We start from the raw sequence: 12,297 nt of genomic DNA on the forward strand, positions 1-12,297 counted from the left end.
TTCCAGCTCAGCACTGCTGTTAACAAATACGACTTCGTACCGGTATTAGCAAATATGAGGTCTTTTCCAAGTGTATCCATGTAAAATCATCATCGTCCCTGGGATTACAGTGGGCAATAAATTGAGATGATAACAGTAATCATAATAACAACAAAATAAAAAATTCCTTCAGTAGCACTTTTAAGACCAACTAAGTTTTTATTTTGGTATGAGCTTTCTTGTGCATGCACACTTCATCAGATACACTACAACTTCTGTTTCAGTGTATCTGATGAAGTGTGCATGCAACCGAAAGCTCATACCAAAATAAAAACTTAGTTGGTCTTTAAGGTGCTACTGAAGGAATTTTTTATTTTGCTTCGACTCAGACCAACACGGCTACCTACCTGTAACCATAATAACAACAGTGTGATTTTGTAAAACATGAGGTTTTATTAAATGTATTTGTTTTGAGACTGCAGGTTTTATTTCTATTTTGATCAGTTTGACGTCAACTTGTTTTAACAGTTTTTATTGGGATTTGAATTGAATATTTTTTGCGTAAACTGCTTAAATGTGTGTGCGTATTTAAATTAAGCGTTATATAATTATTGCGAAAATAAAGTAAAATTAAACACGTGCTAAACCTGACCAAGCTCTGTCCCAATCAGCGAAGATACTTGGTTTTTTTAAATAATAAAAAACACCTTTCTCCCAAAACGGTTCTCTGCTGCCTCCTTGTGGCCTTTTCCAAGAAAGGGCGGGATTTGTCCATATACAGCAGGCATCCCCAAACTGCGGCCCTCCATATGTTTTGGCCTACAACTCCCCTGATCCCTAGCTAACAGGACCAGTGGTCAGGGAAGATAGGAATTGTAGTCCAAAACATCTGGAGGGCCGAAGTTTGGGGATGCCTGATATACAGTACAGTAGCATCTTGAAGACTTGGTTGTTGTTGCATTTGCCCACATATATTATGGCGATACGCGGCGCCACTGCCCAAAGTAAATATGACCGCACTTCCTCTTTTCCCACATCGCCCATAACCAACATGGCCAAGCTTCCGCTTTTTCTAATATTGCCCGGAACCAACATGGCCGCATCAGCCACAACACCTCTCACCCACTGCTAAACTGAAGAACAGCATCACTCTTTTTAAACATGGCCACAGCCCACTTTGCTCTAGTCCCTCCCTTTTTTTAACATAGCCGGGAAAAGAATCGACTGGCGCCTCCCTTTCAGCGGTTCAGCGTGGTTCTCCCACACACACTCCATGGCTCCTGCGCCCGAAACCAAAAAAGAGGAACTTCAGGGTCTCGAGAGGAGCGTTGCCCTTACTCAAGATGTCGACCCTTAACAAAGATGGCAGCCTTGCGCGGACGTCACGCGCCCGACCCCTCAGTCCTCGCGAGGGCTGCGCGTGACGCTACCGGGGGTGGGGCCGAGGAGCGATGGCGGCTTCCGCAGCGGCGTTCGGGAGAGCGTGGAGCCGGTCTGGGCTCCCGAGGAAGATACCCCTCGCGGGGAGCCTCCGTAGGCAGGTGGGTGATCCAGGGAAGCGGGCGCCAGGCCTCTGCGGCGCTGCCCTGGCCTCGGGGGTCATGACCTTGCGGGCCGGAACCCGAGGGACTAGCAGCTTGGTGCTGTTTCCTTGGAGGGGGAGCGTCGCCTGGTTGGTTTTCTCCTGCCGCGCAGCTGTTGAAGAAGCCCGGGAGACCGTTTCTTTTGTGGCAGGGGGGATGAGGACGGGGACGAGGACTTTCTTGGGTCCCCGGATGTTGGTGGACTACAACTCCCATCACCCCTAGCGAGCACGACCAGTAGTCAGGGATTGTGGGAATTGTAGTCCCACAACACCTGGGGAGCCGAGGTTGAGAGAGAGGCCAGGGTTAAGTCCAGCTGGGGTGTAAAGAGTCTTTGGCCTTCGGGGCAGGTTGAAGAGATCTCAATGAATATACTAACAGTCTGAACAATTGATGTATTTAATAAACATTTGCCGTATTATATTAGGGAGGGTATTCAAACAGGCCAGAGCTGCCTTGGCAGATATTTGTGAAACATGTGAAAATGGCATGGATTACGTGGCGCTATATTGACGGAGGGGTTGTGTGCAGCCCCTTCTTCTTTCCTCCTTTTAGCTCATTTCATATGTTTGTATTCCTTCTATGAAGCGCAAGACACGCTTGCCTTTTATTTGTTTCCTAAAACCTATACAACCGCTTGATTGTAAAAAGAAAACCTCAAAGCAGTTTACAAATGTACAACTGTGCTATAAAACATACAAAGGTTAAAATGCTGGGGGGAGAAATTAAAATTGCTTCAACCTCATAAGCACCTGGGTAGATTTATCTATATTATGTATATTAGTTACATCTGCTGTCCATCAAAATATGATTCACCCTTTCTGCCCTATTGTGTTTTATTGCTTTCTAAGCTATGTCCAGAATTAATAGATTATTAATATATGTGTGTAGATAGAAAAAGAAGCAGTTATGTTGTTGTTCAGTCGTTTAGTCGTGTCTGACTCTTCGTGACCCCATGGACCATAGCACACCAGGCACTCCTTTCTTCCACTGCCTCCCGCAGTTTGGTCAAACTCATGTTCGTAGCTTCAAGAACACTGTCTAACCATCTCGTCCTCTGTTGTCCCCTTCTCCTAGTGCCCTCAATCTTTCCCAACATCAGGGTCTGTTCCAAGGATTCTTCTCTTCTCATGAGGTGGCCAAAGTATTGGAGCCTCAGCTTCAGGATCTGTCCTTCCAGTGAGCACTCAGGGCTGATTTCCTTAAGAATGGATAGGTTTGATCTTCTTGCAGTCCATGGGACTCTCAAGAGTCTCCTCCAGCACCATAATTCAAAAATAGATAGAAAAAGAAGCAGTTATAAAATTATATAAATATACATATTAAATGCACACAGTGGCATACTTGCTTCTAAAACGTTCCCCAGTTTATTCTCAAAAACCCTGTGAAGTAGGTTAGAATGAGAGACTTTGGTTACCCAAAGTTGCTCCACCCAACCCAAAATAATTTTTAAACGTCAAACTATGAATACACCCTGATCCCTAAAACTTGCACAAGCGAGAAAATGGTTTTACAACTGGATTTTGATTCCCTGTCAATTTATAGTGGTTTCCGCTCCCCCTCCGAACCAGAATCAGACGGCAGTGATAAGAGAGCTGAACACTTCAGTTTATGAACAGATTTCCGGAACCAATTGTGTTCATAAACCGAGGTACCACTGTATATCACAGAAGTAGTCATCTTCCTAGCAAGTGCCATTGTCAGGATGCTGATTCTCAGAACTTGCCTTCCAGATCCACAGAACGTCCGTCCCGTTCACGTGGCTCAGAGTTAAATCTCCTTTTGCCCCTCACCCGCGTCCTCAAAACGGCTGCCATGTTCTCCTGCTGAGGCCAACAAACAGGTGTCAGAGCACGGCAGCTGCTGCTGCTGCTGGCACACAGGTAAGAGCAGCATGGTTGTGAAATTTGGAAGGTGACGGTGGAGGGTTGCAAATGAAGGTAGCGAAGAGAACCTAGCAGTTGGGGGCTGAGAGCATTCACATTAGTCAATGCTAACTTACTTTCCTGCCTCTTCCTTCTTCAGGTTCTTCAGCCTGTATCCTCCCCGCCACTAGAGGGTGCGCTCTCTGCAGGGGACCTTGCCCAGGCTGTCCAAGAGCAGAGTTTTGCAGAGCTGGGCCTGGGGTCCCACACTCCGGTGGGTCTGATCCAGAACTTTTTGGAGTCCCTCCATGTGGATATAGGGCTGCCATGGTGGGGAGCCATCGTGACAGGTGAAGGGGCCTGCTGTATTTGGGAAGCGGGTGGAGATTTAGATATACCTTTGGGCTGGCAGAGAGCATCATCAGAGTGGGCACTTTGGCCCCGTGACTTGGACACTGCTGCCAGCAGGGGCCAGAGCTTGGCAACAGAGTGCTTAGCACTTGGCGGGTTTCATGCTCTTGCCAAAAATTGTGCACAGCCCGGAGAGAGACAAGGCTATACACACACACCCCAAACACAAACTTTGTACCTCAAGCTCAGTTCCCTAGAGCATCTCTTGTTAAACGACAAGCTAACTGGTGCAGATGAGAGAGAAGCCTCTCTGCCGAAGATTCTGGGGAGCTGCTGCCAGCCAGAGCAGGCAGTATTGGGCTGGATAGACAAGTAGCGCGATGCAGTGCTAAGGCAGCTCTGGAGCACAGCAGGAAACGTTCAACCCGTTCTCTGAAATGGAAACCGCAGCTGAACTTTGGGCACTGGGGCCAAATTCAGCTTTCCAAGCTTCTCTCTGCACCCCTCAGGACTCCTTCCCCAAAGCCCACACACCCTTACCTGCCCTGCTCCACATTTTCCCTCGTTCTTTGGCTTGACTGGAATGTGTCCTCTAGCTCGCTTGGAGAGGTGTGATGTAGAAAACCTCTGGGTTTAATAAGACAGGCTAGGAACCAAAATTTGTGGCCCCCTAATGATCACCACTACTGCCTTCTGGGTAAACGATGCCTTCAGCCTCTGCAGGAGAAGTTCACCCACCTACCCCTTTTGCACAAGCCTCCCAACAGAAGTTCTGGGTAAGGTAGCGATTTCTGGAATTGCATTGTGGGTGACATCGCGGCCATTGCACTTGAGAGTAACGGGTATCCTCCTCTCTCCCATGCCAAACTCCTCAGGGACGCTTGTGGCCCGTTGCTTGGTTTTCCCGCTCATCGTGAAGGGCCAGCGGGAGGCAGTGAAGCTCAACAACCACATGCCGCAGATTTCAGAGCTGACCGCCCGCATGAACGAGGCCAAGAACTCGGGGAACAAATTTGAGTGTGAGTTGGACGGTGTATGGGGCAAAGGGCTCTGGGGGGAAAGGGCACAGCTGGGGTTGCAAACAAACCACATTGGAAGGGACCACGTTGAATGAATCGGGGAGGGGGTGCTTGGGTTGCTAGGATGAGACAAGGCTGGGGAGGCAGACAGTGGAGCTCTCAAGGAATAGGGTTGCCCCACATGATGTCACCTGTTGGGACCTGATCTATAGGGGAGGGCAAGGGGCTTGTAGAAGGAGATTGTGGGTGATAATCTACTTTGCCTTCCCCGCAAATCATTCCGCTTTTCTCCCGCAGTTGCCAAAGCTTATACAGACCTGAACCTCTACCAGAAAACCCACGATGTCAACCCGCTACGAGGGTTTCTCGTGCCCTTGGTCCAAGTGAGTCTCTGCCCCACTGCTAGGCTGGCTTGTTTTTGTTCTGTTTTTATGAATTTACATCCTGCCCTTTGCCTGTAGACTTCACAGCAATGAATGCAAGCTTACCAGATATGAAAGTCAGTTGAAAGAAGCTTCTCACCCCAAATTTCATGTCTGTGTTGTTCGTTTATTTATCGCTCGCTGTATTTATTTGCCGCTTTTTACGCTGGGGTGCCCTGAAGTGATTTGTGCGACACAAATAGAAATTGCCGGGGACGGGCGGACCATGAAAGCATTAATAAATATAAATGTTTGAATTGTGTGTGTGGTATTTAAATATTACTCCCAGTTCTGCCTCCTCCCCTTCTCACACTCATCCTCTATCCCTTCCTCTCTCTCTCAGGCACCCATTTTCATCTCGTTCTTCATTGCCCTGCGCAAAATGGCGGAGCTCCCTGTGCCCAGCCTTCAAACTGGGGGTCTGTGGTGGTTCTCTGATCTCACGGCTGCCGATCCCTACTATGTCTTGCCCCTGACAGTGACTGTCACCATGTGGGCCATCTTGGAGGTGAGTCTTTGGGTCCCTCCAGGGGTCCTTCTTATACTGCATCCATGGATACAATGGATTTTGACTGGGGAGGTGGAGCCAACTGCCTGCCCACGTGTGACGTCACATCGATGTCAAATTTGGCTCATGTGGCCAATCCGGTTAAGAATCTGGCCTATGGAGCCGATAAGGTTCTCCACCGCTGGTGTAGAGGAAATAGGTTAGGGAGATCCTTATTCTCCCTCTCCATAACGCTTGAATTCATGGCTGAACGTTTGAACTTACAGTTCTGGAAGCCTTCATAAGAGAGCTGCTCCAGAGGAAAAACTGGGAGGGGAGAGAGACTTTCTGTTCCTCATTAGGCAATGGCTTTTCCACCTGCCTTGCCCCTCCCAGCCTTTCCCAGACTATGACTGTGAGAACAGCAGCAGCAGCAGCTGGGAAGAGAGGAAGGAGTTCAGGGATATTTAAAATTTAAAAAATAGCTTTAAAAGTTGTGCTTCTTTGTTTCTCAATCGGATCCTTTTGCATGCTTTTGTATGTTTTGGGGCATTTTATGAGTTGTGATTTGCTGTTATTTTTATTGATTACAGATTGGTAATTCTTTGTTGTGGTTGAACTGTTTAATTATTATTTGCTGGTGTTTAATTTTGCTGTTTACTATTAAATTCTGATGGGATTGTTGAATGTTGCTTTGTTTGATATAAGTGGCTGATTTTAAAGTTACTGTGAGTTTTATATTGGATCAGGTTGTTACTGTTTGATGTTTTATTATGTTTTTATGTCTTGGAAGCCGCCCACAGTGGCTTGGGCAACCCAGCCAGATGGGCGGGGTATAAATGAAATATTATTATTATTTGTTTGTTTGTTTATTGACAGGCAAAGGAAAGTGTTTTTTTTCACACAGTGCATAGTTAGGCATTGGATTCTGCAAGAGGCAATGATGGGGGGGATTAAGAGAGGTTTGTGGAGAACAAACCTCTCTGTGGGTACTAGCCCCTATGCTGTGGGGGCAGAAGGTGTGGGGAAGGCAACTGAATTAGTGGACCGATGAAGAAATTTGAGGTGTCTGCATATCACAGAACAAATAGGAAATAAAGAGACCAGAGGCCTCATGGGCTCTGAAACCAGATGTTTCAGACTGGACCAGATGTGTGAATTGGTTTGGTGCCCCTAATATTATGGGTCTGTATTAGACAGGGGTAGACCCAAAGGAGATCATAAGGAACGTTCGGAATTTGCTTTATCCCAAAATAAAGTGGGGGGGGGGTTGGGGCCTAGATAATAAGGCTGCAGTGAACCTCCTAAAGCCAGTTGTTGGAGGGATGGGGTGCACTGCCAAGGGCGAGAGAGGCTGTGGCTACCTCTGGATCCTGTCCATCACTAGAAATTCCCCCCACAATTTCAGAATTCCTGCTTGGCAGAAAACCTCATGTAGGAAAGGACAACGCAGTGAAAAATGGGGGAAATGGCAGGAGGGTTAACAGTGTCCACCTTCTCTGCAGCTAGGAGCAGAATCCGGAGTGGCGAACCCGAACCTCCACATTATGAAAACAGTTTTCCGGGTGATGCCACTTGTTATCCTGCCTCTCACGATCTCCTTCCCGACGGTGAGACGCTGCCGCAGGCAGATTGCAATTGCTTTTATGTATTCCCTATGAAACATCTCGTGGCCAGTTCTGACTTGCCCTGCGCTAACCCATGTTCCTTCGTCTCAGCCTTGGCCCCCCCGTTCGGTTCAGAAACCTGCAATTTAGCCTGCACAGTCCAAGAGAAACAAAAAGAGTGTAAATAAAGCTTCAGCTGGATCTGTTCCTCTGTGGCCGGTGCAGGGGGTACTGTGCCCTCCAGATGTTGCCGAACTACAACTCCCATCATTCTTTGCCATCGGCTATGCTTGCTTGGGCAGATGGGAGCTGTGGGCAAGTACAAAGGGGACTTTCCTGAACTTTCATCACACGGGGGGGCGGGGGCAAAACGCCTTTTCCTGTGGGGCTGCTGTTCCCACTTCCTCCCCGCTGACCCTCAATTCTCCAGCACCTCTCATGCCACGGGGCAGCTATCCTGTTGCAACAGGGTGGGCCACGTTCTATACGAACTTCCCCACGTGCAGTGAATGAAGGGGGTCTTTGAGTCTCTCTCTTTCCCTCCCTGCAGGTCATTTTCACCTACTGGCTGACATCCAACCTCTTCTCGCTGGTGCAAGTGGCCTTTCTGCGGTTGCCTGCAGTTCGCACCCGACTTGGCATCCCCGACCGGGTGCAGCACGACCCCAGCGTCCTGCCTGCTCAGGGAGGCTTCATAAAGAGCTTCAAGAAAGGTGATTAAGGCAGCACGTTGTCTGAGATGCAGGAAGGATAGTGGTGTTTTTTTAAATGCACATTTTTACAATGTCCTACAGTTATTAAAGTGAGGAGGAATTAAAGAACCTTTTAATGAGGGTGAAAGAGGAGAGCGCAAAATATGGTCTGAAGCTCAACATCAAAAAACCCAAGATCATGGCCACTGGTCCCATCACCTCCTGGCAAATAGAAGGGGAGGAAATGGAGGCAGTGAGAGATTTTACTTTCTTGGGCTCCTTGATCACTGCAGATGGTGACAGCAGTCACGAAATTAAAAGACGCCTGCTTCTTGGGAGAAAAACAATGACAAACCTAGACAGCATCTTAAAAAGCAGAGACATCACCTTGCCAACAAAGGCCCGTATAGTTAAAGCTATGGTTTTCCCAGTAGTGATGTATGGAAGTAAGAGCTGGACCATAAAGAAGGCTGATCGCCGAAGAATTGATGCTTTTGAATTATGGTGCTGGAGGAGACTCTTGGGAGTCCCATGGACTGCAAGAAGATCAAACCTATCCATTCTGAAGGAAATCAGCCCTGAGTGCTCCCTGGAAGGACAGATCGTGAAGCTGAGGCTCCAATACTTTGGCCACCTCATGAGAAGAGAAGAATCCTTGGAAAAGACCCTGATGTTGGGAAAGATTGAGGGCACTAGGAGAAGGGGACGACAGAGGACGAGATGGTTGGACAGTGTTCTCGAAGCTACGAACATGAGTTTGACCAAACTGCGGGAGGCAGCGCAAGACAGGAGTGCCTGGCGTGCTATGGTCCATGGGGTCACAAAGAGTCGGACATGACTAAACAACAACAACAACAACAGTTATTAGGTTTGGGGAGGAATGAGCAGATTATATCAATATGACTGTGCTGGAAAAGTTAAAATTTTCAGAGGAAATTTTTTTTGAACTACATATGAAGTTTGATAACTGGGAAACATAAATGGTCGTTGCCCGTAGTAGGTTAAAAATAAACATATTTGTACAGTGGTACCTCGACATACGAAGCCGACAACCCCGGAAGTCTTTTCGTTGCGCCGCTTCCGCGCGCGCATTCTGTGCCTGCGCAGAAGCGCAAAATCACGCGTGCGCAGAACAGGCGCTTCGACATCTGAAAACCTCGACTTACGAAGAGCGCCGCAGAACGGATCGTCTTTGTAAGTCGAGGTACCACTGTATTGGGATGGTAATAATAAGTAGATAAATAGGTACTGCTCCGGCGGGAAGGTAAATGGCGTTTCCATGTGCTGCTTTGGTTTCGCCAAAGGCAGCTTAGTCATGCTGGCCACATGACCCGGAAAAACTGACTGCGGAAGCAGACAAACGCCTGCTCCCTCAGCCTTTAAAGCGAGATGAGCACCGCAACCCCAGAGTTGTTCATGACTAGACTTAATTGTCAGGGGTCCTTTTACCTTTACCTTTAATACCCATATAGTCATACCTTGCTTTTTGAACAGCTTAGTTCTCGAACATTTTGGCTCCCAAACACCGCAAATCCAGAAGTGACTGTTTTGGCTTGCAAATTGTTTTTGGAAGCCGAACATCCAAACATCCTGCAGCCAATCAGAAGCCGCGCTTTGGTTTCTGAACATTTTGGAAATTGAGCGGACTTCCGGAACAGATTCCATTCGACTTCCAAGATACTAGATAATATACTAGATAAGTATATGCAGAACTGTAATTGTTAGCTCTCACAATGATATAGTATACCTTTTCCCACTTTTTATTTTTACTTAAAAACAGACAACAAAAAAGAAAGCTGACTTGGGAGGAGCAGGGTGGCCAAAGGTGGCTGTGGCGCAAGGGAGGGGATAAGGGCTTCTCAAAGGCCTCCAGCTCCTAGGGGGTTAACTTACTTGCGTCTCCACCCCCTTCCAGGCTGGAAAAATGCACAGGTGGCTCGGCAGATGGAAGAGAGGGAGCAGCGCATCAAAAACCACCTGAATTTGGCAGCTAAGGGTAAGTCTACCGCACCCCCTCGCCCTCTCCTGCCGCCATCCACGACCACCAGGCATGTGTGTGATCCTTTTCCTGCAGGGAGGAGGAAATCCTGGGATGGGTTTTTCCCTCCACTTGCTCTGCCCGGCAAGTCAATGTGCAAATATAATAATAATAATAATAATAATAATAATAATAATAATTTATTATTTATACCTCGCACATCTGGCCAGGTTCCCCCAGCCACTCTGGGCGGCTTCCAACCGAATATTAAAAACAGTACAGCATCAAAACATTAAAAACTTCCCTAAACAGGGCCGCCTTCAGTTGTCTTCTAAAAGTAAAATAGTTGCTTATTGCCTTGACATCTGCTGGGAGGGCGTTCCACAGGGCGGGTGCCACTACCGAGAAGGCCCTTTGTCTGGTTCCCTGTAACCTCACTTTTCGCAATGAGGGAACCACCAGAAGGCCCTCGGTGCTGGATCTCAGTGTCGGGGCTGAATGATGGGGGTTTAGATGCTCCTTCAGGTCTACGGGACCGAGGCCATTTAGGGCTTTAAAGGTCAGCACCAACACTTTGAATTGTGCTCGGAACCGTACTGGGAGCCAGTGGAGATCTCTCAGGACCAGTGTTATATGGTCCCGGCAGCCACTCCCAGTCACTACTCCAGCTGCCGCATTCTGGATTAATTGCAGTTTCCAGGTCACCTTCAAAGGTAGCCCCACGTAGAGCCCCAAATCAGAGGTCACTACCTTTCCCAGTTCTCTGCTGTCATTTCATCACTTGAGAAGAGGCAGTTATCTCAGGGTGGCTCTCCTGGCCCTTTCTCCTATTCATAAGTTAGCGGTTCCTCGCCTTCAACTAATTGACATTGATTTCACTCAGGCCTCTGCAGTTGTGTTAGCAACTGTGGGAAGGTCGGCTTTTTCAATGTTTTTTCAATGCTAGAAACCTTTTTCAAGGTTTTTTCAATGCTAGAAGCTAAGAAAGAAAGAAAGAAAGAAAGAAAGAAAGAAAGAAAGAAAGAAAGAAATCTTGTGCTAAGGACCTGTTTTTGCCATCAGAATAAGTTTTGCAAATTACACATGGGCTTTTTTGATCCTACATAATGTAATTCTGCCCCCTACATCTTAAAAACATGGTACTGTAGGGCAGGGGAGGTGTACAGAAAGGGCAGCCGAAATCATTTGGGGTGGGACGGGACTGGCTGCTTCATCTGAGCCACCTTCCTTCTTAGAAAAGCCTGCAGTATTTGTGGCTTTTCAGCTGAGCAAAATGGCAACTTAAGATATGAGCAAGGAGGCGTGATCGAGGTTTGGGTTGGAGAGAGTAAGTTTCTCTCACACACAATTAACAGAAAATCGGGATAGACCAGTGAAACTGACTTTGTGGTAGCTTCAGGACAGGCAGAAGAACTCGTAGCGCATCCTTAACCTATGGAACTCACTGCCACAAGATGCATTGTGGGCTAGTAGCCAAGACAGGGGCTGGGGTATCTCTGCACCACCAGTTCAGAGTGGGCTCCCAGCTCCCCTCATTCCATACCATCAGTCATTCTGGCTTGGGATAGTAGGACTTGGGGAAGGGCTTCAGGTTGCCCACCGCTTTGGTCCATCCTTCGGAGTCAGGATGCCACTGTATCCTGTTAGGGAACATGAGCAGGGAGGGGGACTCGCCTTCAGACCCTATTTCTGGGACTCCCAGATGTGTGAGGTTGGCCAAGAGGGTGGTGGACTGGGTAGGCAGTTGTTCTGATCATTCAGCCTGGCTCTGCTTGTGTTTATTCTGTTCTCAACGCAGTTCCCAGGTGGGGGCTGACAAGTCTCCTTGCCCACTTTGCGAAAACAAACTAACGAAACGGTGGGCTTCTCTTCCACTCAGGGCCGCTGCGCCAGACCTTTTCCCACAATCCTTTGGAGCAGCACCAGCCGGGTCCTGCGAAGCCGCCGCCACGAAAGAGACCCTGGGAGGACACGTTAGGCTGAGCGGCGAACACCATCAAACCAAAAGACTTTGCACAGGGGAAAGAGCCTCCTTCCCTTTCCCGCCTCCCCACCCCTGGCCCACTCCTTTGTTTTCTGAGATTAGGTAATAAAAGGATGTGGAACTTCCTCTTCCCAAGTTTCGTGCTTCCCAGATTTTTCTCCCCGACTCAAGCTCACTTTTTCTCCCGCAAAGTTTCCACATGGGAATGTAGACAGACAGAACCTGCAGGAGTTGTAAGCCTCTGAATTTGGGATGGAGGAACCCTCTAGATCAGGCATCCCCAAACTTCGGCCTTCCAGATGTTTTGGACTAAAATTCCCATCTTCCCCG

At 48.1% G+C, this 12,297-nt stretch overlaps 1 protein-coding gene across 1 annotated transcript; it reads left to right on the forward strand.

Annotated features, from left to right (window-relative positions):
- The first annotated feature begins 1,407 nt into the window (after positions 1-1,407).
- On the forward strand, positions 1,408-12,102 carry OXA1L (OXA1L mitochondrial inner membrane insertase). Its single transcript, XM_060281839.2, has 10 exons — positions 1,408-1,520; positions 3,296-3,445; positions 3,588-3,777; positions 4,654-4,797; positions 5,095-5,180; positions 5,563-5,727; positions 7,212-7,316; positions 7,864-8,026; positions 9,921-10,001; positions 11,863-12,102. Exons 1-10 carry the CDS (start codon positions 1,431-1,433, stop codon positions 11,964-11,966), a joined length of 1,278 nt encoding a protein of 425 aa, XP_060137822.1. The 5' UTR covers positions 1,408-1,430; the 3' UTR covers positions 11,967-12,102.
- The last annotated feature ends 195 nt before the right edge of the window (positions 12,103-12,297 follow it).

Source organism: Zootoca vivipara, chromosome 12 (genome assembly GCF_965207765.1).
Source record: "Zootoca vivipara chromosome 12, rZooViv2.hap1.1, whole genome shotgun sequence".
Lineage (NCBI taxonomy): Eukaryota > Metazoa > Chordata > Lepidosauria > Squamata > Lacertidae > Zootoca > Zootoca vivipara.

Coding starts and splice junctions, on each gene's coding strand:
- OXA1L (XM_060281839.2), top strand. CDS start 1,431: ATGGCGGCTTCCGCAGCGGCGTTCGGGAGAGCGTGGAGCCGGTCTGGG. Junction 7,317..7,863: donor TCACGATCTCCTTCCCGACG/GTGAGACGCTGC, acceptor CCCTCCCTGCAG/GTCATTTTCACCTACTGGCT. Junction 8,027..9,920: donor CATAAAGAGCTTCAAGAAAG/GTGATTAAGGCA, acceptor ACCCCCTTCCAG/GCTGGAAAAATGCACAGGTG.